The 21606-nt window shown below is 38.9% G+C and overlaps 4 protein-coding genes across 10 annotated transcripts; 1 reads left to right on the top strand and 3 right to left on the bottom strand.

Moving 5' to 3' along the window:
• Positions 1 to 1210: 1210 nt before the first annotated feature.
• LOC110745868 (protein argonaute 1) lies at positions 1211 to 9321 on the bottom strand. The gene is made up of 22 exons (XM_021946019.2): positions 9162 to 9321; positions 8033 to 8853; positions 7723 to 7931; positions 7497 to 7646; positions 7259 to 7392; positions 6975 to 7084; positions 6430 to 6536; positions 5657 to 5795; positions 5469 to 5585; positions 5228 to 5335; positions 5048 to 5119; positions 3888 to 4010; positions 3639 to 3804; positions 3269 to 3531; positions 3022 to 3164; positions 2827 to 2889; positions 2687 to 2750; positions 2400 to 2535; positions 2238 to 2311; positions 2059 to 2153; positions 1937 to 1968; positions 1211 to 1787 (listed from the first exon to the last, which is right to left on the bottom strand). Exons 2-22 carry the CDS (start codon positions 8825 to 8827, stop codon positions 1576 to 1578), a joined length of 3312 nt encoding a protein of 1103 aa, XP_021801711.2. The 5' UTR covers positions 8828 to 8853; positions 9162 to 9321; the 3' UTR covers positions 1211 to 1575.
• Positions 9322 to 11757: 2436 nt separating this feature from the next.
• On the bottom strand, positions 11758 to 14668 carry LOC110745921 (pentatricopeptide (PPR) repeat-containing protein). Of its 3 annotated transcripts, XM_021946089.2 has the most exons (3): positions 12111 to 14668; positions 11881 to 12022; positions 11758 to 11804 (listed from the first exon to the last, which is right to left on the bottom strand). In XM_021946089.2, exon 1 carries the CDS (start codon positions 14652 to 14654, stop codon positions 12180 to 12182), a length of 2475 nt encoding a protein of 824 aa, XP_021801781.2. In that variant the 5' UTR covers positions 14655 to 14668; the 3' UTR covers positions 11758 to 11804; positions 11881 to 12022; positions 12111 to 12179. The 3 variants fall into 3 exon arrangements, with proteins under 3 accessions (XP_021801781.2, XP_021801774.2, XP_021801789.2); XM_021946082.2 differs by having other exon boundaries at positions 11758 to 12022; XM_021946097.2 differs by having other exon boundaries at positions 11758 to 11974.
• Positions 14669 to 14702: 34 nt separating this feature from the next.
• NAC057 (NAC domain containing protein 57) lies at positions 14703 to 18873 on the top strand. Its single transcript, XM_021946244.2, has 4 exons — positions 14703 to 14835; positions 15854 to 16138; positions 16347 to 16660; positions 17904 to 18873. Exons 2-4 carry the CDS (start codon positions 15982 to 15984, stop codon positions 18216 to 18218), a joined length of 786 nt encoding a protein of 261 aa, XP_021801936.1. The 5' UTR covers positions 14703 to 14835; positions 15854 to 15981; the 3' UTR covers positions 18219 to 18873.
• LOC110746008 (DHHA1 domain protein) lies at positions 18748 to 21569 on the bottom strand. 5 transcript variants are annotated; one of them, XM_021946206.2, is made up of 5 exons: positions 20982 to 21569; positions 20761 to 20895; positions 20607 to 20689; positions 19044 to 19149; positions 18748 to 18942 (listed from the first exon to the last, which is right to left on the bottom strand). In XM_021946206.2, the coding sequence occupies exons 1-5, from the start codon at positions 21567 to 21569 to the stop codon at positions 18850 to 18852; spliced, it is 1005 nt and encodes a 334-aa protein (XP_021801898.2). In that variant the 3' UTR covers positions 18748 to 18849. The 5 variants fall into 5 exon arrangements, 3 of the variants coding, with proteins under 3 accessions (XP_021801898.2, XP_088109256.1, XP_088109257.1); XR_015835837.1 differs by lacking the exons at positions 18748 to 18942; positions 19044 to 19149 and adding exons at positions 19375 to 20124; positions 20220 to 20336; XR_015835838.1 differs by lacking the exons at positions 18748 to 18942; positions 19044 to 19149 and adding exons at positions 19375 to 20124; positions 20220 to 20324.
• Between the last annotated feature and the right edge of the window lie 37 nt (positions 21570 to 21606).

Below are 21606 nucleotides of genomic sequence, written 5' to 3'. Positions count from 1 at the left end.
GTTACCGGCATGTGTAGCATTGATAGTGACATGGAAAGATGAAAATGTCCACATAGTTTAGATTAGTGACCAACTTTGTCACAAGGATCATCACAACACAAGTTATAATATTATTTGGCCTTGGTAACCACACAGTCAAAAGTAAAAAAGGATCAAAATGATTGTTATGGAAGTTAAGAAGACCCAAATGACGTATATTAATATTATGCACGGAAAAGAAAAATGTTAAGACTGAAACTTCAATCTCTAGCTTGCTTGCTTCGAACCCCCACCGCATGCTGCAAATATAAACATGGTACGTGGGTGGCGGCGCATGCATAATTTAAGTTCATTGGTTGGGTGGATTTTATTTAGGCTTAATTATTTATTGGATGATATAGTTATTATTCATGGATCGTCCTCCTACGCTACATTAATATCATCCATCAATGTCTCTCTATTTTTATGATTATAATTTATATCTAAGCGCAGAGTTAGAGTGGGATTAATTAAGATGGCTGGTAGTCGGAGGATATAAATTAAATTTTAAAACGGTGAAGAGAAAGAAGAGGTGCTGCTGGACCTGGTCGCTGTAATGATTTGAGGATAAAATATCTACATGGATAGTGACGTGGCATAAGCAAGCAACGAGGGAGGAGAGAGAGATAAATGAGATTATTAATTAATTTATGAGAAGGGGATGGTCAACGGGGAGTCGTTCAGTCCACTCAACAACTCCAATTCCATATCACAAGATTGGCCACGACCCGCGACCCGTCTCGATAATACACCACAGACACAGACACAGACAGACAGGGCACTGCACTGCACAACCCAACGCCCGCCCAATGTCCAAAGAAAAGAGCCACACCACAGACGGCTTTGTTTTCATATCTACTCGATTTGCGACACACACCGCCAATTCGCCCACTTCGCACCTCCTTCCCTCTTCTTTTCCCTGACATTTGTACGGTACTAACGGACTGATGCTTTCTCAAAATTACCAATATACCCATTTGCCCATTGGGCCCCTCCAATTGAGCCTCAATCGAACACAACTATTAATTATATATATTGCTAAACAAACAGTGTCCAAACCAAACATAACTACTCATCAGTATTTGTACACTTAAACCCAATAATAATACTAATAATAATAATAATAATAATCTAATTTAATCAGTGCAGGCAGGCAGGCAGAGTCCAAATACCATCTCAGACAGCTTCAAGCTTTTCCAGTTCCATCAGATGAGTCACCAGCACCCGGTGGTTCAACAAAACACATTATCAGTTCACAATTCACAATTCACAATTCACAATTCACCAGGCCCAGCCCAGGATAAGTCACTCAAAACATACATACATAGTCATAGTCATAGACAAGCAAAGGAAAGGTCCCCCTGTCCTTAACACATACTTAACACATCACCAGCCATGATGATGCGCAGCAACTAGCAAGCAAACACATACATCATCATTACTTACTGCAACCATATTATCTTAACTTAATTACAACCATCAAGTGAAGTGAGTGCCCATTATTATTATCATTACCGCACCAGGGTTTAGGGCCCAGGCCAGACAGACTATCTATCCCTAACAGTAGAACATAACCCTTTTCACATTCTCCTTCAGAGCAGGTAAAGGCCTCACAGCAGCATTTGCATTCGGTGCTCGCGTGCCCCGTCCACCCGTGTACCCACGTCCAGCATTCGCACCACTTGTCACTGACCCCCCTTCTGACGTCTGTGGTTCCAGATAGAAACGCGCTCGGAATGCAGCAAGATGTGCATAGTATGCAGGGGGCACTGCCAAATTACATAACTCATCAATTTTACTATTGACTAATAATTGTCACAAAATAACAAGCATCAAATACAAATGCATAAGACAGAGGATGTGTGTTTTGTCACTTTTGTGTGTTTATTTGAGAGAGAGACAGAGAGAGAAAGCTCACCCACGGAAACAGAACGTGTGCACCTTGCATATCTGCATGAGTTGAACCCAATCATTAACCCCCCAAAAAAGAACATAACCAATACATTGAACATGAAATTAAGAGATATATCAAAAACTTACGTATAGCAAAGGTTATTTGTAAGGGTCTGCAATCCATCAGCTGAAAACTTGTTTTCATCCCATAGCACATGGTAATGAGCTGGACGGCTAGTGCCCTGTTTGACATGATGACTACCAATTTAACTACACTCCCAAAACATTTTAGAGTATATATAAACATAGAATTAACCAATCACTACCTGGATTCCAGCATGGCTGCACAAGTAAAAGTCAAATTCAGTTGGATGACAGATTTTGGAGTCGACAACGGTACCTGTAAATTAATGTCAAACTGTTTTATATCACATATGTATGTTCTGAAAATCATGGCAAAAAAATTTCAAATCAAGCAGAATGAATACCAGGTAATATATTCCCACTTCTGTCAACAGCTTTGGGGTCAGAATGGTTGTTGGCAAACAACCTGGTATGATGTCGCTTCTGAACCACAACAAAAGTCACGGGAGGCTGATAGTCAGGCTCCAAAGAGGCACATGCCTGAGTTTACAGAGAACAGAAATATATACATTAAGATGAGGAAGTGATTGACCGACTTTTATCAATTTCCAGACAGCTGCAAAACTTAAAAGAAATTTACAATATATAAATGAAAACTGGAGAAATTGATAACTCAGCAAAGTAGGTTTACTTTACGAATGGCGTCAAGTTCATACAGCAAAACTTGATAAAACTGTCCTTCACTGACACCATCCCTGTAAAGCAATAAATAGACCATTAGATAAGAAAAAGAATGGATGAAATGCAGTGGCAGCATAATATAAGACATGCCTGTAAAATATGATGCGTTGAGGTTTCTGCCCAGTTGATCTACGGAAAGATATGAGCAGTTCCCTGTATTCAAAAGAATAAATATAACTCAATCCTACTACCCAAAACAAATGTTTATTAAAAATAAATAAATTAAATAATCATAATTAAGACAGCTACATACTACAAGAACCTAAACGAATGAGAGAGTCATACTTGATCATGCCACCAGACATTGTCCCTCTTGCTGGATCCTGCCATGTTTTGAACAAATCTTGGATGAGTTCCTGTCGATGGGCTTGAGCAGAAACCAAACCAGCATACTTTGTAACTTCAGGCCAATCTTGAGAAGCCACAACCTGATTTTAAATTAAAATCTTGAAACAGTCAAAAGCTACTCAAGGTGGAACAGAGAATAAAATCATATGCAAGCTAAAGCACATATGTATGGTCAGTAACTCACAGCCGCAATTGATGGACTTGAATCCTCTCCAGGATGAGGATGGGTGACATCAGCACCGAAAATGATGGTAGGTCGGTCGCTGACTAAAGGAATACGCCTTGACAGAGCATCAACTAGCACTGTATTCCTTCCCCCAACCTTCACATTAATCTTCAATGTTACATTTGCCAAATACTGTTGCTTATTTGTCTTAAATACGTGCTTCGTTAAACAGCACTGGGAAACAAGGCCAAGATCTGTCTCACAAATTCGTTTCAAATCACCTGGATAACAAATCATGACATATTTAAGTCCAAGTTTTAATGCTAAAATTAAATAATGACAACTTTTGAAAAGGCATAATGTGGTGAATTTAGTTCAAGTTCCAAACCGTAAAGAGAGCCATTATTATCAGGCAAAATAGCAATAAGCAGCTCAAGCTCCTGGCCCTGTGGCTGGAGTTTGGTCATCGCTTCGTGGTAGCGAGTTTTTAGGGCCCTCTCTACCTGATCTGGACGAGCACTAATAGGTGGAAGAACTGGTTCTGGATTAAATGCCTAGAGGGAAATCAAACACTAACATAAGGCATCTCAGATATAGAGGAGAAGGGAAAAATATAACAGCATCACAAGCCTCATACCATGCCAGAAATGTTACACATTTGAGCAAGTTCATGACAAAACCGACGGGCAGCAGCATCTTGCACGTTCCATGAGAAATTTATGCACATCCAATTGTTGACTGTGCCCCCATTAACCATTTTCTGTAACAATATATAGTAAATAAAAAAAGTCTAAAGAGAATAACATAATCTCTCTATTTTGAAACTCTTACGGAAGTTTACTAATGACTTCAACAAAAGGCACAATCATCTTCCTCCCTCCTGGAGAATGAAAAAAAACACACGCACACACTAACACACAAGAAATGTATTAGGTTATAGAAAAGCAAAATCATGCACGAGCAGTATCAATTAAACCTACTCAACATGAAAGTGACCAATTAGTGGCTAAAATAGCTACATTGCTCAACAGGCAAATGTCACCCATCGGAAAAGCTATATTTAGTGCATGGCTGAATCAACAACCCCCGACAAATTACAACCATGGGTTGTAACACTTGTTATTTGAAAACCCACTGGAACTCAACACAAAAAATATATGCGTTTTAATTGCCAGCAGATGATAGGGCAGGATAGCATGCGCAAGGCCAACCAAATCAGCAACTGATGTAGTTAGCAACTTAGTCCAGAAGAACCAAAATTTCAGACCACATGCCACTCCAGATATGCAATCCACTTCATATTGCAGAGGTGATAACTCTTAAACAGAATCTTGACTAATGATAGTCGAAACCCAGCATCCTCCTACCAGTGCCCAAGCCATAACTTTGCTAAATTTCTAATGATCACCTGACTCATAATATCTGTGGCTGTCTTGAACTTTCCCTTTCCCTCCACCCAACCGCCAAAAGAAGAAAAAGAACTGGGAAAAAATTGAAATACTTGCTTTCCTTCACAATGCAAACACAATGTTTCTTGAACCCACTACCACCTACTTATTTTAGTTTTGCCAATTAATTTCTAAGTCAGTGCTACAGCATTAATAGGAACCCCTAACATCTCCATCACAGGGAAACAAACATGCTAATGTAGCACAAAGTCGATAACAGATTTCATTGGATGCAGCCAAATTAATTGGGTACGCATGCAAACAGATACATATAGATATCCAGCTTCATCTGTGCTTACATTAAAGAGGTATTCTAAATAAGGAAACCATAAATCTATGCAAAAGATACCTTATTCATCATGTTCCACTGTCCAACGCGAGGCAGGCAATCTTTTTCTCTACCCGTATCATGATATTTAAGCTGTGACACAAGATTCAATACTTAATTACCATCCAAATAGTGAAGGAACAAAGGGTGGCACCAATTAGAAAAAAACTATTAGACAGCAGAAAATTAAATATCTCTTACCCTTGGTGCAGGAAGGATGCGAGCTTCAACTAAAGTGAGATTCTCACTTATTTTAATTCCAAACTCTTGAGCATAAGGATCTTCGTGGTAAGCATTTTGACGAACTGTCTGAGGAGTGAAAATTTCAACCAACACATACCAAGTGAGTATATTTTACATATCAGTCCTATGGAGTGTCAAACATCAGGTGCCAACCACATTTAATTTCACTAAAAGAAAGAAAATTTCCACAATATCAAACCTGCATGATATCAAGTTCCCTTTCGTGAGGACGCTGACAGGTCACCTTCAGCAAAGCAGTAATCTGCCTCTCATTCAACCTCCTTGAGTACCTTTGACCCTCAACAATTTTACAGACCTGAACACAATAACGGCCTATTAGCATGCTTTCCCAGTTTATAATGACCAAAAATAGTTACAGTTATTTACCTCCATGGGCAAATAATTTGATCTTTGTTGATTTCCCACTTGTAGACAAGGCAGTTGGGTGTGCTTAATAATGAAACCATAGGTTTCATGAAAGTACTCAACAACTGATTTCATAGTACCTCTTTCATCAAGTGGAAAACTAAACAATCAAAGAACAATATCAGAATATATTTTAAAAAAAGTTTTGGATGCATCTGATATGAATTGGTTTAATTTTAAGAATCAGCTACAGATTTCATAGTACATCCCTCAGGTGAAAAATTAAGGGCCTGTTTGATAAAGATTCTAATTTTCAGTTTTCTTTTTCTTATTTGAGAGACAAATGAGAGATATGATAGAAAAGAGAGAGGGAGATAAAAGATCATAAAGGTGAAGAGAGGCATGAGAAATGTAAAACTAAAAACTACTTAAATTGATTTTAGTTTTTAACTTATACACCATTATATGTATTTTCTCTCCTCTCACGCGCAACTCTATCATCTCTCTTCTCACTCACTTTCAAGTGTATTATTTTTGTTCTTTCACTTTCCTGTTATTTTTTCTTCTCTATCCTTCCACTTTTGACAGGCAAGGCCGAGCCTATAAAAAGCACATCCATAGTTTAGGATGAACATTGATGAAATTAGACATTTAGGGTGGGGGCACTAGAATCGGCCCCAAAGTATGGGGGTTTATGATATTTTCTTAAAATATATAATCTTAAGCAAACATTAATCCTCATGTTTCTACATGGACACACATAACCAATGAAGACAATAGATGTCAATACTCACGTCAGTTCTCTTGTTGCCTGCGATGTCAAACCAGATATGCGGTATTTTCTGCGCATATTTCCACGGTGAGTGACCTCAACCTTGATTCCTCGTAGAGCCTTCTTTATCTGTTCATGCACAAATAGAAAGCTGTGATTCTGATATCTGCTATAAATTAAGGCAAAATTCAAATTCTCCATAGACTGTGTAGACATCCCATCCAGAAAGTTGCATAAAACAAACAAGATCACTTTGTCACAATGAATATATTAGCCTTTATTTATTTTTATTTTTTTAGAAGGATAACATGAAAGTTGATTTTGACACAACATAAGTAGAAAGGAAAAATAAGAGGGAGCTTCTGCTGTGGGATCCTACACCTGCGGGAAAATAAATGGACATTCACCATTCAAAAGGTGCGGCATAAAACATGATCCAACACAAGCACAATGCTGCAGTGGAAGCTCTAGGAGAAATAAAAAAATATATACCAAAATTATCGACACAATTCATCACAAGCACTGCAGACAGAAGTATCAAGACCAAGACAATGAGAAAAATCTAACCTTCACCCGATCAGCATCAGACAATGGTCTGGATGAAATATCTCGATTGAGCAGCTCATTGACAAATTCAATGACCGGCAGTGGCTCAATGAAAGCCGTAGAGGACATATCTGGACCATTGATAATTTTGTCAATGTAACATAAAACATGGCACTGGAAGAAAATGTACACAGTATGCATCAATTGTGGGACAGTCAAATTGATAATAGGTGGTGAACTGGAGAAGAAAAAAAATCATGATAATTGCGTAAAATTTCAATTAAAAAACTTCAAAGATCAGGTACCAATATTCAGAGACAGCCCCATCTGCGTTGGACGAATACTTTGATAGAATCCACGCCAACTTTCCAAACCCTCACCGAGTGACTGCCTTCTCCCCAGATCAGGGGAATAAAATGAACGCCCCACAGGATAGTAACTACAATCAATCAAGACAACACAGAGTTAGCTCTAGAACAATATCAAAGTAATGTACAATTATTGGCATGTATTGGGCACAATTAGAAGATATATATTGTATACCTAGCAGTAGGCAATTCACGCAGAACAATGTCAAGAACCTGAAGGGCTTCCTGAGGAGCCTCAGCTTGCCTCCCCTGCAGAAAGAGTTCTAGATGGTGCAGGTCAGCACGTGCAGCAAATTTGATCACCACTTTAAATTCTCTCTCCCTCCTGCATCAAGAAGATGAGTAAGAAGACTGTATACAAAACCTATGTACAAATACAAACTGAGCACTGAGTATCCAACCTTTGCCCGCCTGATCCATCATCGTCATCCATAAGTGCAATCTTAAACTCTTTTGATGAGAAAGGAAGTGGCCCAGCAGTATACAGACTCTTGCGCCCGTCATAGGCAGGGAGCCGATTTCCAAGATGGGATTCCCTGTATAAATCCACCAGCCGCTTCATCACAGCCCGATTCAACCTCCGTGATGCAATGTCAGGTGTAATTGTGACCTGTCAATAAGTAATATGCATTTGAAAGCAACCATGATCAACATAGGTTTTAGAACAATATCAGAAGGATAGAGACATAGATGGAATGTAAAAGAACTCACATCATACTGGTGCAAATCTTTGTCTGGCAATTCAGCGAAGAAGTGGTTTGCCTTGACTATACATTTTATGCCAGTGGTGCCTCTGCCAGGGCGAAGAGGGAACCTCACAGACTTACTTGAGGCTGGAATGGGTTGAATTGCATGGACAGGAGCAGGAGCAGGAGCAGGAGCAGGAGCACCTTCTTGCTGGATAGAAATCTGGTGAAAAGGCTGTACCAATTCTGAAGACTGAGGCTCATAGGGCGTATAGGGTGCATAGGATGTAGGGCCTGTGGGCTGAGGGGTGACCCCGGCAACATATGGAGCAGGGGTCGCTTGGTGCAGGTCGGGAACTGATGGTCTGGCTGGACCACCAACATAAGAAGGTCCTCCTCCCCCACGGCCACGACCACCGCCGCCTCCGCCGCCATGACCGCCACGACCTCCTCCTGCCTGATTTGGGCGTCCTCCTCCCTGACCACCCCTACCCCTACCTCGATATTCATGCGCCTGAGCCGAGGTCCCAGCATAACTATATTGCTGCTGTTGTGGCATCCCACGACCACGGCCACCACCACCACCATAGCCTCTCTGGCCTCCTTGTGGTCCTTGTGGCCCTTGTGGTCCTTGTGGGGCCCAGGCTCTTCCACCTTGGTAACTTCCTCCTCTTGGTCCTTCATTGTGTTGTTGGGGTGAAGGTGAAGGTGAAGGTGAAGGGGAAGTCCTTTGGAAGGCTTGATCACTGCCCCCCCTACCTTCCTGAGGCTCGGAGCTTTCACCTCCACTAGGATTTTGAGTTCGCTTCTTCCTCCCCATGATGGTTTCCAATTATTGATGGCTCACTGCAGAGCGAGTGCACAGCACACAGATCAAACCATTGTTGATTTGGAGCTTACCCACTCTAAGAAGAAGCTCAAAAACTATTTGAGACTAAATAAGCAAGAAAATCAACATTCAAAGACACTGGAGACTGAAATTCATGGCCAAATCGAGCAGACCCATGCATATCGTTGAATAAGCAAAGCAAATACTTTATATAAGCCTTTAAAATAAGAATAAAATAAAATAATTAAGAAAAGCAAAAACAGAAACCCCTATGCAGAGAGAGAGAGAGAGAGAGAGAGAGAGAGGGAGAGGTTGTATAACTGACCTTAGAAAATTGAAATGAAACGGCAGTTCGTCAGAGGAGCAATTGCTTTGCTTCTTCTGGTTCTGGGTTCTCTCTCTTCTTTCTCTTCTCTGCTATTCTTTCTCTGTGAGAGAGTGAGGAGAGAGAAATGAAATTTTCCAATGAATGTGATGTGGTACGATACAAAATATATTATTGTAGTACAAGATGAATTTTTTTTATTTTTTGTTTTCTGAGAGTAGAGGTAGACGTAGAATTAGTATTACTTTAATAAAATAAATAAATATATATTATGTAACGGTATCTTGAATTTTAAAACTTAGTGAAACCCGCAATTAACAATGACCTCTGGTAGGTCTTTGAAAATGACAACTCCTCCTCCGTAAGAAAAAGGCGGCAAGAAACCACCTCTGGAGTGTCGTCCTCTCCTTTGGTGCTTCTCTTCTGGACACCACCACTACCACCGCCACCACCAAACCAAGCAAATAATAAACAAATAAAATAATTGGAAACCAACAAAGCGTTTATGTCTTGGTTTGGGTGGCATTAATTGGGGGTGAGTGAATAAACTAATTTTAAATTATATTCTTAGACAAATATAAATTAAAACAAAAAACACTATTTATTTGTTAACTCGTGAAGTTGACTCCACTTGATTTCTTATTTAATAATGTGATTCAATTATGCTAACAGCTCATTTGGTGGGTGTCAAATTCACCTCAACTTAAATTAAAACTTGTTCATAAATAGAATTATTCTTTTCTTATAAAGTTAAGATATATAATTGCCACGCGTCGTCATACATAGAATATTCTACCAGTGCCATAGATCATACATCATGTAACAACAAGATGTACTACCACCATCCACGAATAAATGGAATGCACTGTTATTTCCACCTATACTTTCATATAATTCCACCATCATTGGGGCGTGGTGGATATTACTCTTTTTTTTTTTTCTTCTTTTTTTGGTTATAAATAATGCATGCTTGTGGTTGTGGGTTAGGGTTGCGGGAGCTTGGATATGCAACACAACAAGTATAACTCGAGTACATAGAGAATGGAAAAAGCGTATCTTCAAGTTTAAGGTCATTATTGAAATGGGCCTCGAGTTTTCAATTTCATCAATACAAAACTCAATGTTTCTTTAAATCTGACCAAATTACGCCCTCTATCAACTTCACAATTCGATTTTCTATTCAATTGGTGACGTGGCAAGTTGAATACTCACCTTTTACTCTAAGAAAACAATTATACCAGCAATCGATATTCCAATTAAAGCTAGCTAATTTCATACTTTTGTTTTTATTTTTGTAAAGAACATGTCATGTCTTGAGTTGTTTATAAAATAATAAAAATGTTTAGGTTAGATGATTAACTTTTTCTATAAATGCAAATATATCATATATATATATATATATATATATCATATATATATATATATATATATATATATATATATATATATATATATATATATATATATATATATATGTGTGTGTGTGTGTCGTTTGTATCATGTATGTACTTGGCCTGTAGGTGACCACTATATCTATATTTGCATTTTGCATGGTTTTGATTAGTAATAGCAGGCAGCCCTCCAATTTGACTAGTAATCATCGACATGTGACTTTGTCATTTGGATTGAATTTACACCAAATTGATTAGCAATTATCGACATGTCGCCTTGTCAATATCTTGTAAGTTTGTAAATTGCTGAGTCCCTTCTTGTGAGCTAATACGTACTTACTTCCATGCTCATTATTTTCCAATGCAATTCAAATAAAATAAAGAGAAAAAAAACAATAAATAAATGGAGGGATGAGAGGAGAGAGGTGCATGGTTTCGTGACTGGTGAGGTCATTTGAATAAACTAGTGGGTTTGGTGGGGTAGTGGGGAATAATTCCTTTATTATAATGCTAATCCTATCCTACCTATTACTCGTTGTAGAGTCATAGTGCACTGCATATAATGTAAGACAATGCAATTGATAAAAATACAAATTTATTATGACAATCATGAGAGAAGGTGAGTAATCCCAATAAACGTGTGTAAAGAGAAAGAAAAAACTAGAACAAGTGATTAATGCCACTCTTACCCCCATGAAATTCCACGTTTAGTTTATTAGTTTTGTGAATAATATTGTAGGATGATGACACCAAACAAAGTAGGAGTAGCACAGACATGAAGCAAGCAACCAATCATTCATAAGAATAATGTCAAGCTCTCCACATCAAGGTAAAAACCTAATGTTTTATTCGCATGATGGATTTTTCTACTAATGTCCCAGCAAATAGAAGCCTCTCTCATTTGAAGTGCAGATCAGCAATGCGCACCAAATGGAGAAGAAGATAAGAGACTTTTATAATCTTCCTACACCTACAGACAGAGAGCCCAACATCACTCACCTAATTGGAACCTCATTGGAGTTTCATTCTTTCTTCAAATTCATGGTCATTAAACAAATTATTATGCCAAGTTGCCAACTCAACTCATTTGTTTTCCTGTCAAGTCTCTATACACTATACACATCATATTATATGCTTATACTCTGTCCTTTCTTTTCTTCTTCTCTGATTTGGGTAAACAACTGATAAAGATAGAATATCTGACCTACACCAAAATCCTCTATCAATCCACTGGACTCAGAGGGCGTTTGCACTGTTTTCAAAGGAGTTCATCAGAAGTAGAAAAAAAAAAATATTTCATCCATTCCATAGTATAAATCCAGACTCACATTCCAGAAGCTCTGAGCTATCACTCAGTTCCTCTTTTATTGAATCTTCCAAAATGTTTGGCCACCATTTTTAAAAGGGAATGAATTGAAGTGCCTGCCACATCCCAATGCACTGCTCTCAATGGCAAGTAAATTTCTTATCCTATGTTCAAAGTAAAAAGAAAACCAATTATTCAATAATATCTGCAGCAAGTAATGAAATTGCTCAATCAACCGCAAATGAAACTAACCTGCTAAGCCAATAATCATAAAGCCAAAGGGACAAGGGGAAGGTTGAATGCACCCATGAATCTTCTTCTTCACCAAAAGTCAGCACAGTTGCAAATTCCATCTTTGAAATGATGAAACCGACTCAAATCTCTTACAATTATTTCTCTCTTTGTAATAAGAGTGATCACCTTTATGGCAGCATGGCAATCACCACAAACCCGCAAATTCTTGGTAACTAAGATGGGTTTGCCTGGCCTCAGACTAAGAATTGCGTAAGCAATGGCTAGCTTCTCACTATGATAAAGGAGGATTCTTTCTTTCTCCTCTTCCTCAACATCTTGGAGAACAAAACTATTTTCTGCACAATATCCCAGCCTTTTCATATCTACTAGTAGTTCCTCTAGTTTTTCATGTATCTGAGCTGATTGAGGATGGGACTGATCTCCACCAACAAATCCATGAATAATCCCGTTTATCTCAACCCAACTGCATCCTGGACTCTTCTTAAGGCCTTGGCCCTTCTGCTTGATTCTGACATAGGCTGCATCATCCCATCTCCCAACAGCGCTGTATATGTTAGATAGAAGGACCAAATTTCCAGTACCTTCGAGTCCTTTCCCCTGAATTTTCTTGGATGCTTCTTCCCCAAGTTCAATATTATTGTGGACCCTACATGCAGCAAGCAATGCACTCCACACACGAACATCAGCCTCAAATGGCATTTTTTGGATGAAAACGTGTGCCTCCGCCAAAAGTCCAGCCCGGCCCAGAAGATCCACCATGCATATGTAATGTTCCATCCTCGGGGTTATGTTGAAATCCTCACTCATAGCATTGAACCAGTGTTTGCCTTCGGTGACAAGCCCCGAATGGCTGCAAGCAGATAAGAGACCAATGAAAGTCACGTCGTCGGGCTTAATGCCAGCTGCCAGCATATGATGGAACTGTGAAATAGCTTCCATCCCAAGGCCATGAATCCCATAACCAACTATCATTGCATTCCATGAGATAATATCCCGCGTAACCATTCTGTCAAAAACTTGTCTACCTCTATTAATCTTCCCACACTTTGAGTACATGTCTATTAAGACATTACAAATTGAGGTGTCAGTACCGAAGCCATGAACAATTGAATAAGCGTGTCCACAGGCCCCGTGTTGTAGAGCAGCCAAATGTGAACAAGCTGGCAAAACACCCACCATGGTTGCCAAATCTGGATCAATCCCGGACAATTGCATATGATGAAATATAAGTAAAGCTTCCTTTGCATAACCATTCTGCACGCAGCCTGAGATGATAGCACTATAAGAAACTGTATCTTTTGAATTCATTTTATCAAAGAATCTGACTGCGTCATCTATGATCCCACACTTTGCATACATAGACAGGATTGTGTTTCCCACCATTGTATTTAAATCAAACCCAGATTTAATTGCATAACAATGTACCCGTCTCCCTCTACTCAGATCAGTTAGCTTTGTGCAAGCACGGAGTATACTCCCAAGAGTTACCGGTGTTGGATTTATTTCCTTTCTTAGCACCATTTCATCAAATAACTCCATCGCCTCTCTCATAGAGTCACATATCACATATGCACCTATCATTGCGCTCCAACAAACCTCGTTCTTGACATCAATTGCATCAAATATTCTCCTCGCATAAGCTATGCACTGACATTTAGAATACATATCCAAAAGCCCAGTTCCAAGCACCACTTCACCACTAAGGCTCCTTCTCAGGGAGAAACCGTGCATTGCCTTCCCTTGGCTCAATGCATTAGCTTGTGCAACTGTGGGAAGAACTGCAACAATGGTGGAAGCGTTTGGACTTGTTCCCGCTTTTTGCATTTGAACAAGCATTTGTATAGTGTCATCATGAAGACCATGAAGCGAAAACCCGGCAATCATAGCATTCCATGCCACGACATCTTTATACAGCATACCATGGAAGACAGTCTGTGCCTCTACCAAGTCCCCGCACTTGGCATAGAGGTCAATCAAAGCAGTGCAAACATAGATATCAGAGGCAAGCCCAAATGCTTTGGCATGCTCATGTATCTCTCTACCAGCTTCCAGTGCTTGTAAACCTGAGCAGGCCTTGAGAACAAAGGGGTAAGTGTATTTAGTGGGCTTAACACCCGATTGGAGCAAGTGATAGTACAAGTGGATGGCTCGTTCAAAGGGTCCATTCCATGCGTATGCTCTTATGAGAAGGTTCGAAAGAATAACACTTGGTTGGGGAATTTCATCGAACACGCGGGATGCGAGGTCAACTTGATTGCAGGTTATATACAAATGGGCTACCTTTTCAAGTAAAAAGGAGGTGTCCTTGAGGCGGGTAGTGTTTTTCAAGAGAAGTTGATGGATTTTCTTGGCTTGAGGGAGAGATTTAGATCGAATGCAGGCTTGAACAAGGTTTGCATAATAAGAGTCGAGAGAAGTGAGGGTATTTGTGGAAAAGCAGTGTGTTGTTGTTACTAGTATCACTAAGACAAGCGGTTGAGTTGTAAATTGGTCAACAAATTGGCGTCGAGTGAGTAGTCTTGCGGTGGCCAACCATAACATTTCCTTGTTCGTTAATTTGGCTTTGGCTTTGTCTTCGTCTTTGGGACCAAATTAACGACTCCCTCACAAACAATGGCGGGTTGGTTGGGGGTGCGTTTTATGAAGGTGACCAAATCGATCAAGTTATCATCTGAACTGAACCAGATTTGATTCTTTATTAACTCCCGGAAGAAAATTAAAGGTAAGCCAGAATTCTTCCCCTCATCTTATTTTCCAATCTCATTTATTTAAAACGTAGGGCACTTTTCTAATAACTTATGAATTGTCTCGCACTTTTCTAATACAACAACCCAGTAATTAAATTGTCTCGTAACACTGACTAAAGCATGATTAAGACTTGGTAATAGCTGCTAGATAAAAGTACAAGAAACAAGCAAAAAGAAGGCAACAAATTAAATTATTATACTAATCCACACACAAACACACAAATATATATATCTCGTTGTTGTCGTCATCATCATCGTCTTTGTCATCGTGGTGATGTCACTATATATGTATGTATATATATATACTTCCCCAATTTACCAGGAGAGTAGTAGATATACTGCATGCGTGTTAACCCCAAATTAATTTTGCAACAACGAGAAACACATTTGCCACTGTGGTGACTTGTATATGCAGCTTTTTGTGGTGTTGTTGGTCGGAATGTATATGCTCTTGATTAATAAAGACAAAAGTTTAAAGAGTCCTTTTTTTTTTAATAATAAATTTCCCAGCAAATGAATCGATGTTGCTGCTTGTACTGTATCTACACATAACACTTGCATTATATGTGTGTAGGTAAGGTAACACCCCAATGCTGTTACCTGTAACTTTGTAAGAATAAAAAATAAACTCAAAAGTTATATGCATATGTTAATTCATATATAGGAAAATGTTTTTGATGATTAACTTAATTAAGTCAGTATGTGTGGTTTAGATACCCAATCTAGCAAGATAAGTATCTTTATTTGAAAACATGAATTGAATACACATATATACATATATATATATATATATATATATATATTATATAACAAATGACAAAAAAAATAAAAAGATGAAAAAAAATGCAGGAAGAGTCAATAAGAAGAAGGTTTGTCTGAGAATCTGGAAAAGATAAAGTGAGGTCCTGAAGATGAAAATAAGGGACTTTGAGTCTTTTCCTTTATATATAAACTGACCATGATGCATGAATGGTGCTATAAATCATCGATCAGAGGTAGCTAGAGCTAGCAGCAAGGAGAATCAAGGACGACGACCAGGGAAGGAACACAATTAATCATACTGAAAAGCAAGCGTGCGTTGCGTGAGTGCACACAGGAAGCTCTGATCATCATATATATTAATGGCGCCAGTGGGATTACCTCCTGGTTTCAGGTTCCATCCAACAGACGAAGAGCTTGTGAATTATTATCTCAAGAGGAAAATTAATGGCCAAGAGATTGAGCTTGATATCATTCCTGAAGTTGATCTCTACAAATGCGAGCCTTGGGAATTAGCAGGTGATGATCGATCATCCATCTTCAATTTAATTACTACCTTCTTAATCTTAATTCATTACCCTCGATATGATTATTCCAGTTCGATCTATATATACAAATATATACTTGTTTTATATTTGCTTAGTTTTGTGTCGCATGTCAATGTTAGTTATAAGAAAATACACACACACAGAGAAAAATGATATTGATATATGTATGTTGTGTGCAGAGAAATCATTTTTGCCAAGTAGAGACCCGGAGTGGTACTTCTTTGGACCCCGGGATCGAAAATACCCAAATGGATTTAGAACAAACAGAGCGACGAGAGCAGGATACTGGAAATCGACTGGGAAAGATAGGAGAGTGACATGCCAAAATCGAGCCATTGGAATGAAGAAGACACTAGTTTACTACAGAGGGCGAGCCCCACAAGGAATTCGCACCGATTGGGTCATGCACGAATATCGCCTTGATGACAAGGACTCGTGCTCCGACGACGCCTCTTCCTCTTCCTCTTCCTCATCCTCTTGTGCCGCCATTCAGGTAGGTACCGTCATAAAAATATATATATATATATATATATATACATTTAATCCACGCATATGATTAATTAATTACTTAATATAGTAGTATATGGTTGCATGCATGCATGGAATGGAACTGATCATGTTAGTCATCACCTTACAAAATAAAAATAAAAATAAAAATAAAAGAGTGCAGTGCGGCACATTAAATAATTTTCGTCACTTCAATTAATTTAATCACCACAATATGTATATATCATTTTGCTAATTAGTATATAAAATATTATAGAAATTAATATACTTGTTTATATATTCTGAATGACTCTTTGACACATGTGACGATCGATCTATTTGACTCGAAAAGCATCAAGCATGCTTGAGTCAGTAAGAAAAGCATTTCTTTTATCTTGCTTTTATTATAATTTCCACCTCTTTTACAGCGTGGGATGCAAAAGCAAGCTAGCTTCATTAACAATCTAATAATAAAACACTAGCTACTATAGTATACTAGCAGCAATCAATCAGAGAGCTTTGGAATGAAAAATCTAGGAACGTAAAACTTGCATGAGTTGCATGGAAATGGAATTGGAAGCTTATGAATAACACACAGATCTCATATACCTGAGTGTTTTGTCTACTATTCCAATATCCCTACCCTACCCTACCGTTCCCTTTGAAATAGATCGATCCTTCAAATCCCTGACACACAGACATATTCGTTGCTTGCACTGGATCACTTCGAGATCTCTTATTAGTGACAAAAAGCTGATGAGCTTCGCTTTGTCTTTTTGTAATGAGACAAAAGTACAATCCTCCGCATGATTCAGAAGATATCCCTTTAACTCAAGCTTAGGAATTGTATTTAGGCTTAATCATGCATCTAATCATTTTATGATATCTGGACTTGACGATTCTAAACCTAATTAAGTTATTTGGCTTATTCCAAACCACAAAAAGCAGCCACCCTCCGCAGTCCGCATCACGTTCATTCTGTAAGAAGGTGTCGGGGACTTTTTACTTTATTCCAAAGTCCAAAACAATATCAATTATATATTATCCGCATCCCCTTTACGCTTTTACCGTAAGAATTTAAAATTAAAATTATTAACTTCATCACGATCCTCATTCGTGTATTTTTTGTTGCACAATTTTAATTTAACTAGTTTTGAATTTTACATCCTCCTCACTTAAGTTGCATGATATGAATTTAAGGGTAACTAATATTGAGCATGACCACGAACGTAACCCTAACGCGCATGCAGGATTCTTTCGCATTATGTCGCGTGTTCAAGAAAAATGGTATTTGCTCGGAGATGGAAGAGCAGCAAGGGCAATATAGTGCATCCCTAATTCAGGAAAGATCATCACAAGGTACCACTGCTAGTACTACAAATTTTAATGATTGTGAAACCATGTCACCGGATATTCCGATGACAGCATCGTCATGCCTGGAGGAAGATGAAAAAGACGATTCATGGATGCAGTTCATCACAGATGATCCATGGATGCACCAGTGTTCTACTAACCCTGCTATGACTGCTGAAGAGCACCTCTCTCATGTCCCCTTCACAAACTAATTAACTAAATATTTCCCTGAGTTTTTGGATCTGATGGCTGGATTGGTGGTAAATAACTTGAAAAAATGCATGCACACGGATGCAATTTTCTTACAATAAAATACACGATTTCATAAAAGAAAACCAGACCAAGTTTGTAAGGCTTTTTCATTATATATCCTTCATCAATTTGTAGATTGATTAATTATCTTTGGCTGGCTTTAGCCATTCTAGCATGGTTTGGTTGGTGGCTTCTCTAGAGTCAGATTATCAGATGACTCCTAGTCTAGAGATTTTGACGTCGACTCGACCTCTTTCCGGAGGTGCTTTGGGTGGGGTGTTACTTGTGGAATAAAATTGTGTGCAACATTTTTAGCAATTGGATTTCGATGTTGGCCTCTTGAACTAATGGCATATTAATGTTTACAGTCTCTAGTTTGTAATGTTGTGTGTATGCCACTCAATGTTTAATTTCTTCGAGGTCTTTACAGTTTCCTCTGCTGGTTTCATCCCGCGTCTCTTTTGATGTAATAAAATTTGAAGAACAATAGTACTGCAAGATATTCTTGTTCCAAAATTATGCAGAGCGACAAACATTTTGACCACCATGTTGTCCTGTAAATTTTGGACAGCCAGCAGTAATTGCTTCATGTTACAAAGCAACGAAGCCAATCTTCCACTGCTCGAATTCTGCAGAGCCTAACATGAAGGAACTAGCGCTTTGATGCCCACCGCCTCCAAACTCCTGAGAAGAAAATGCAAATTCGATTTTAGCTTTTTCAAAGTACTATATATGCCATGCCATGCCATGTAACAGGCAGGAATCATCTGTGATGAGGGAACAACCTGTGAGATGGGCGTTGTGTCTTCGGTGTCCACACTCCTAAGGCTTATTTTAAGCATTTGGTCATTTTCAAGCTCTGGGACTCTGTATACAACAGCCCCAATACCCCTAAAGAGAATTTGAAAGGGAAAAAAAGGACATACAAAATCGGAAGGATGAAGAAACAGACATCTTAGTGACACCTTAAAATACATATCAAACAAGTTATTGAATGTGCATTTGAAATCCACAAGGGTAAAATCACAGGAGGTGATGAAAACCAATGTCAAGTATATCAACATGCTATTGTAGAGAACAACCTCAATAAACAGAGATAAAAGCCAATTTCCCATCTTACTAACAAAATATAATGGATAAAGTTCTGAAAAATGCAGATGGCAGGATGTGCCCATCCGTTCCACATCAATCTCAAACAGAAACATGAATTTTACTCAAACAGTGTGAAAAAGGATTCTAACATAGGTTATATGAACGAATATACAATCCACCAGACTTTTTACCCAGTAAAAAATCTTCATAAAAGATTTTATTTGTGAAGCCATTTCCAAACGGAGGAACTGGTTCCTCAAATAAATTCCTTGTTTGACAATATCATACTCGTGAATGCAGCTCTTGAAAAGATTACTGTGGTTGATAGTTGAGGAACTGCTTTCCGTTCCACATCAATCTCAAACAGAAACATGAATTTTACTCAAACAGTGTGAAAAAGGATTCTAACATAGGTTATATGAACGAATATACAATCCACCAGACTTTTTACCCAGTAAAAAATCTTCATAAAAGATTTTATTTGTGAAGCCATTTCCAAACGGAGGAACTGGTTCCTCAAATAAATTCCTTGTTTGACAATATCATACTCGTGAATGCAGCTCTTGAAAAGATTACTGTGGTTGATAGTTGAGGAACTGCTTTCCCAAATGGAGGAGCTCATAAGACGTGTTCTATGACCGCTTCAGAGAGAATGGATAGAAAGGGACTAAGAATCTAAGAAAGCTCTGTTTCTGGAGGACGGGATTCCAGAATTGAGTAGCTTCCCCTTTACGAGGACCACAACTGAGCATCTACTATTAGTTGCCCTGTCAACTAAGGGTATTTTCTTCATTGAATAAATATGAGAAGAAAAAAAATGAAATTTGACCGCAATTGTATGAAAAACCATAATAATCGAGGAAACTAACCAGTTTCTCCTATATGAGATGTCACTCCAATGCTATAATCATTTATGGCTAAGGAGGAAAAATGCTAAATTCATCATGCAATTGTTTGAGTCCACTTATAGCTTTCTGCATTCAACACTGTTTGTGGATGAAACATTTAAAGACAAAAATTGGAATGTGATAAGTAAAATACACTGTGGCAATCAGCAGCACATCTAAAGAAAGCAAAACCAAGCCAAGAAACTTGGAAAAAAATTTCACAAACAAGGAACAGAATCCCACAGATACCATCCATTTCATAAAGTGACCAAGTTAATTTCAACAACACAGAATGAATGAACAGAACACAAATCCGAGAAATGCATATATTTCAAGATAACAAGAGTGAATAAGTAGAATGCCACAAACCTTAAGTTTAGACTACGGCTTTTAGTAGCTAATTGATGTCCGAGTTCACTCCTCAACACTGAGATAGAATCTGCGTTGACAGCCTACAAAAAGATTATACATTTACAATCAATTTTCCATCTTTTACGTGCAGAGAATCAGAAGAAGTATATACCAGGCAATGTCCAAAGGCTCCACCCCCAAGTGCAATTTCATAAGACCGATTGAGAGCTTCATCTATTAATTTCTGCTTTTTTGATAAGCTCGCCATTCCTTGACTAATTAAGGACTCCAAATCCAAAGAAAGCAGCTGCTCAGGGGAACCAAAAAAAAAAAGATCATAAATTTTTAAAAACGAATTCAACTATATTATTAAGACAGAAACAAGCAAATTACTTGTTGGAACAAAGACGGGTTGAGGCCGACGTCGTATTGAAAGTTTAAATCTTTGAGCCCACTACTGAAAGCTTTACTATTGGGGAGGCTCCACCTCCAGAGATCCCCATCCTCCACATATTCGAACAGCCTCCTCACTCTGTCAAAATGAGCAACCACCACCTCGTTCTTGGGGCCACTGTCACCGTCAATTTTGCTTTTGAAGTAATCAAAAGCAATGGTGGCCCCGCTCCTGTTCATGTCTAGGACGCCGGTGACGTTTTCACCAATGCGCGTCGTTTCGAGGGCAGTCTTGTGGTGGTCCAGAACGACGACGTTGGGGACCCTGGAAGAGATCTCCTGGACAAAACCAGGGGGACCCACAAAGTCAAGGAGGTAGAGGCGGTCGATCTGGTGGAGAGGGAGGTGTTGGGGGGTGATAGGGCTGTAGACGGTGTTGGGGAAGAAGAGGGGTTCTTCAACAAACATGGCTGAGAAGTAGAGGTGGGCGGCCAAAGCAGCAAACGCACCGTCTGGGCAAGGATAGTGATACAGCACCGCCGCTTTCATGGTTCTCGCGCTCCTGCACGCAGCTGCTGCACAACTCATGTCCGCCGCTCTGCTGCCTATAATTTTAACTGGTTTT

Source organism: Prunus avium, chromosome 5, assembly GCF_965620075.1.
Source record: "Prunus avium chromosome 5, drPruAviu1.hap1.1, whole genome shotgun sequence".
Taxonomy (NCBI): domain Eukaryota; kingdom Viridiplantae; phylum Streptophyta; class Magnoliopsida; order Rosales; family Rosaceae; genus Prunus; species Prunus avium.
Note: the sequence above shows the minus strand (reverse complement) of the source record. Positions and strands in the feature narration are given on the sequence as shown.

Excerpts from the sequence above, each read along its gene's own strand:
- LOC110745868 (XM_021946019.2), bottom strand. The coding sequence starts at position 8,827 with ATGGGGAGGAAGAAGCGAACTCAAAATCCTAGTGGAGGTGAAAGCTCC. Across the intron at positions 3,805-3,887 it reads TGTGTAACATTTCTGGCATG|GCATTTAATCCAGAACCAGT; the intron begins GTATGAGGCTTG and ends ATTTCCCTCTAG. Across the intron at positions 3,165-3,268 it reads CAAGTCCATCAATTGCGGCT|GTTGTGGCTTCTCAAGATTG; the intron begins GTGAGTTACTGA and ends ATTTAAAATCAG.
- LOC110745921 (XM_021946082.2), bottom strand. The coding sequence starts at position 14,654 with ATGTTATGGTTGGCCACCGCAAGACTACTCACTCGACGCCAATTTGTT.
- NAC057 (XM_021946244.2), top strand. The coding sequence starts at position 15,982 with ATGGCGCCAGTGGGATTACCTCCTGGTTTCAGGTTCCATCCAACAGAC. Across the intron at positions 16,139-16,346 it reads CGAGCCTTGGGAATTAGCAG|AGAAATCATTTTTGCCAAGT; the intron begins GTGATGATCGAT and ends TGTTGTGTGCAG. Across the intron at positions 16,661-17,903 it reads CCTCTTGTGCCGCCATTCAG|GATTCTTTCGCATTATGTCG; the intron begins GTAGGTACCGTC and ends ACGCGCATGCAG.
- LOC110746008 (XM_021946206.2), bottom strand. The coding sequence starts at position 21,569 with ATGAGTTGTGCAGCAGCTGCGTGCAGGAGCGCGAGAACCATGAAAGCG. Across the intron at positions 20,896-20,981 it reads ACCCGTCTTTGTTCCAACAA|CTGCTTTCTTTGGATTTGGA; the intron begins GTAATTTGCTTG and ends TCCCCTGAGCAG. Across the intron at positions 20,690-20,760 it reads GAGCCTTTGGACATTGCCTG|GCTGTCAACGCAGATTCTAT; the intron begins GTATATACTTCT and ends ATCTTTTTGTAG.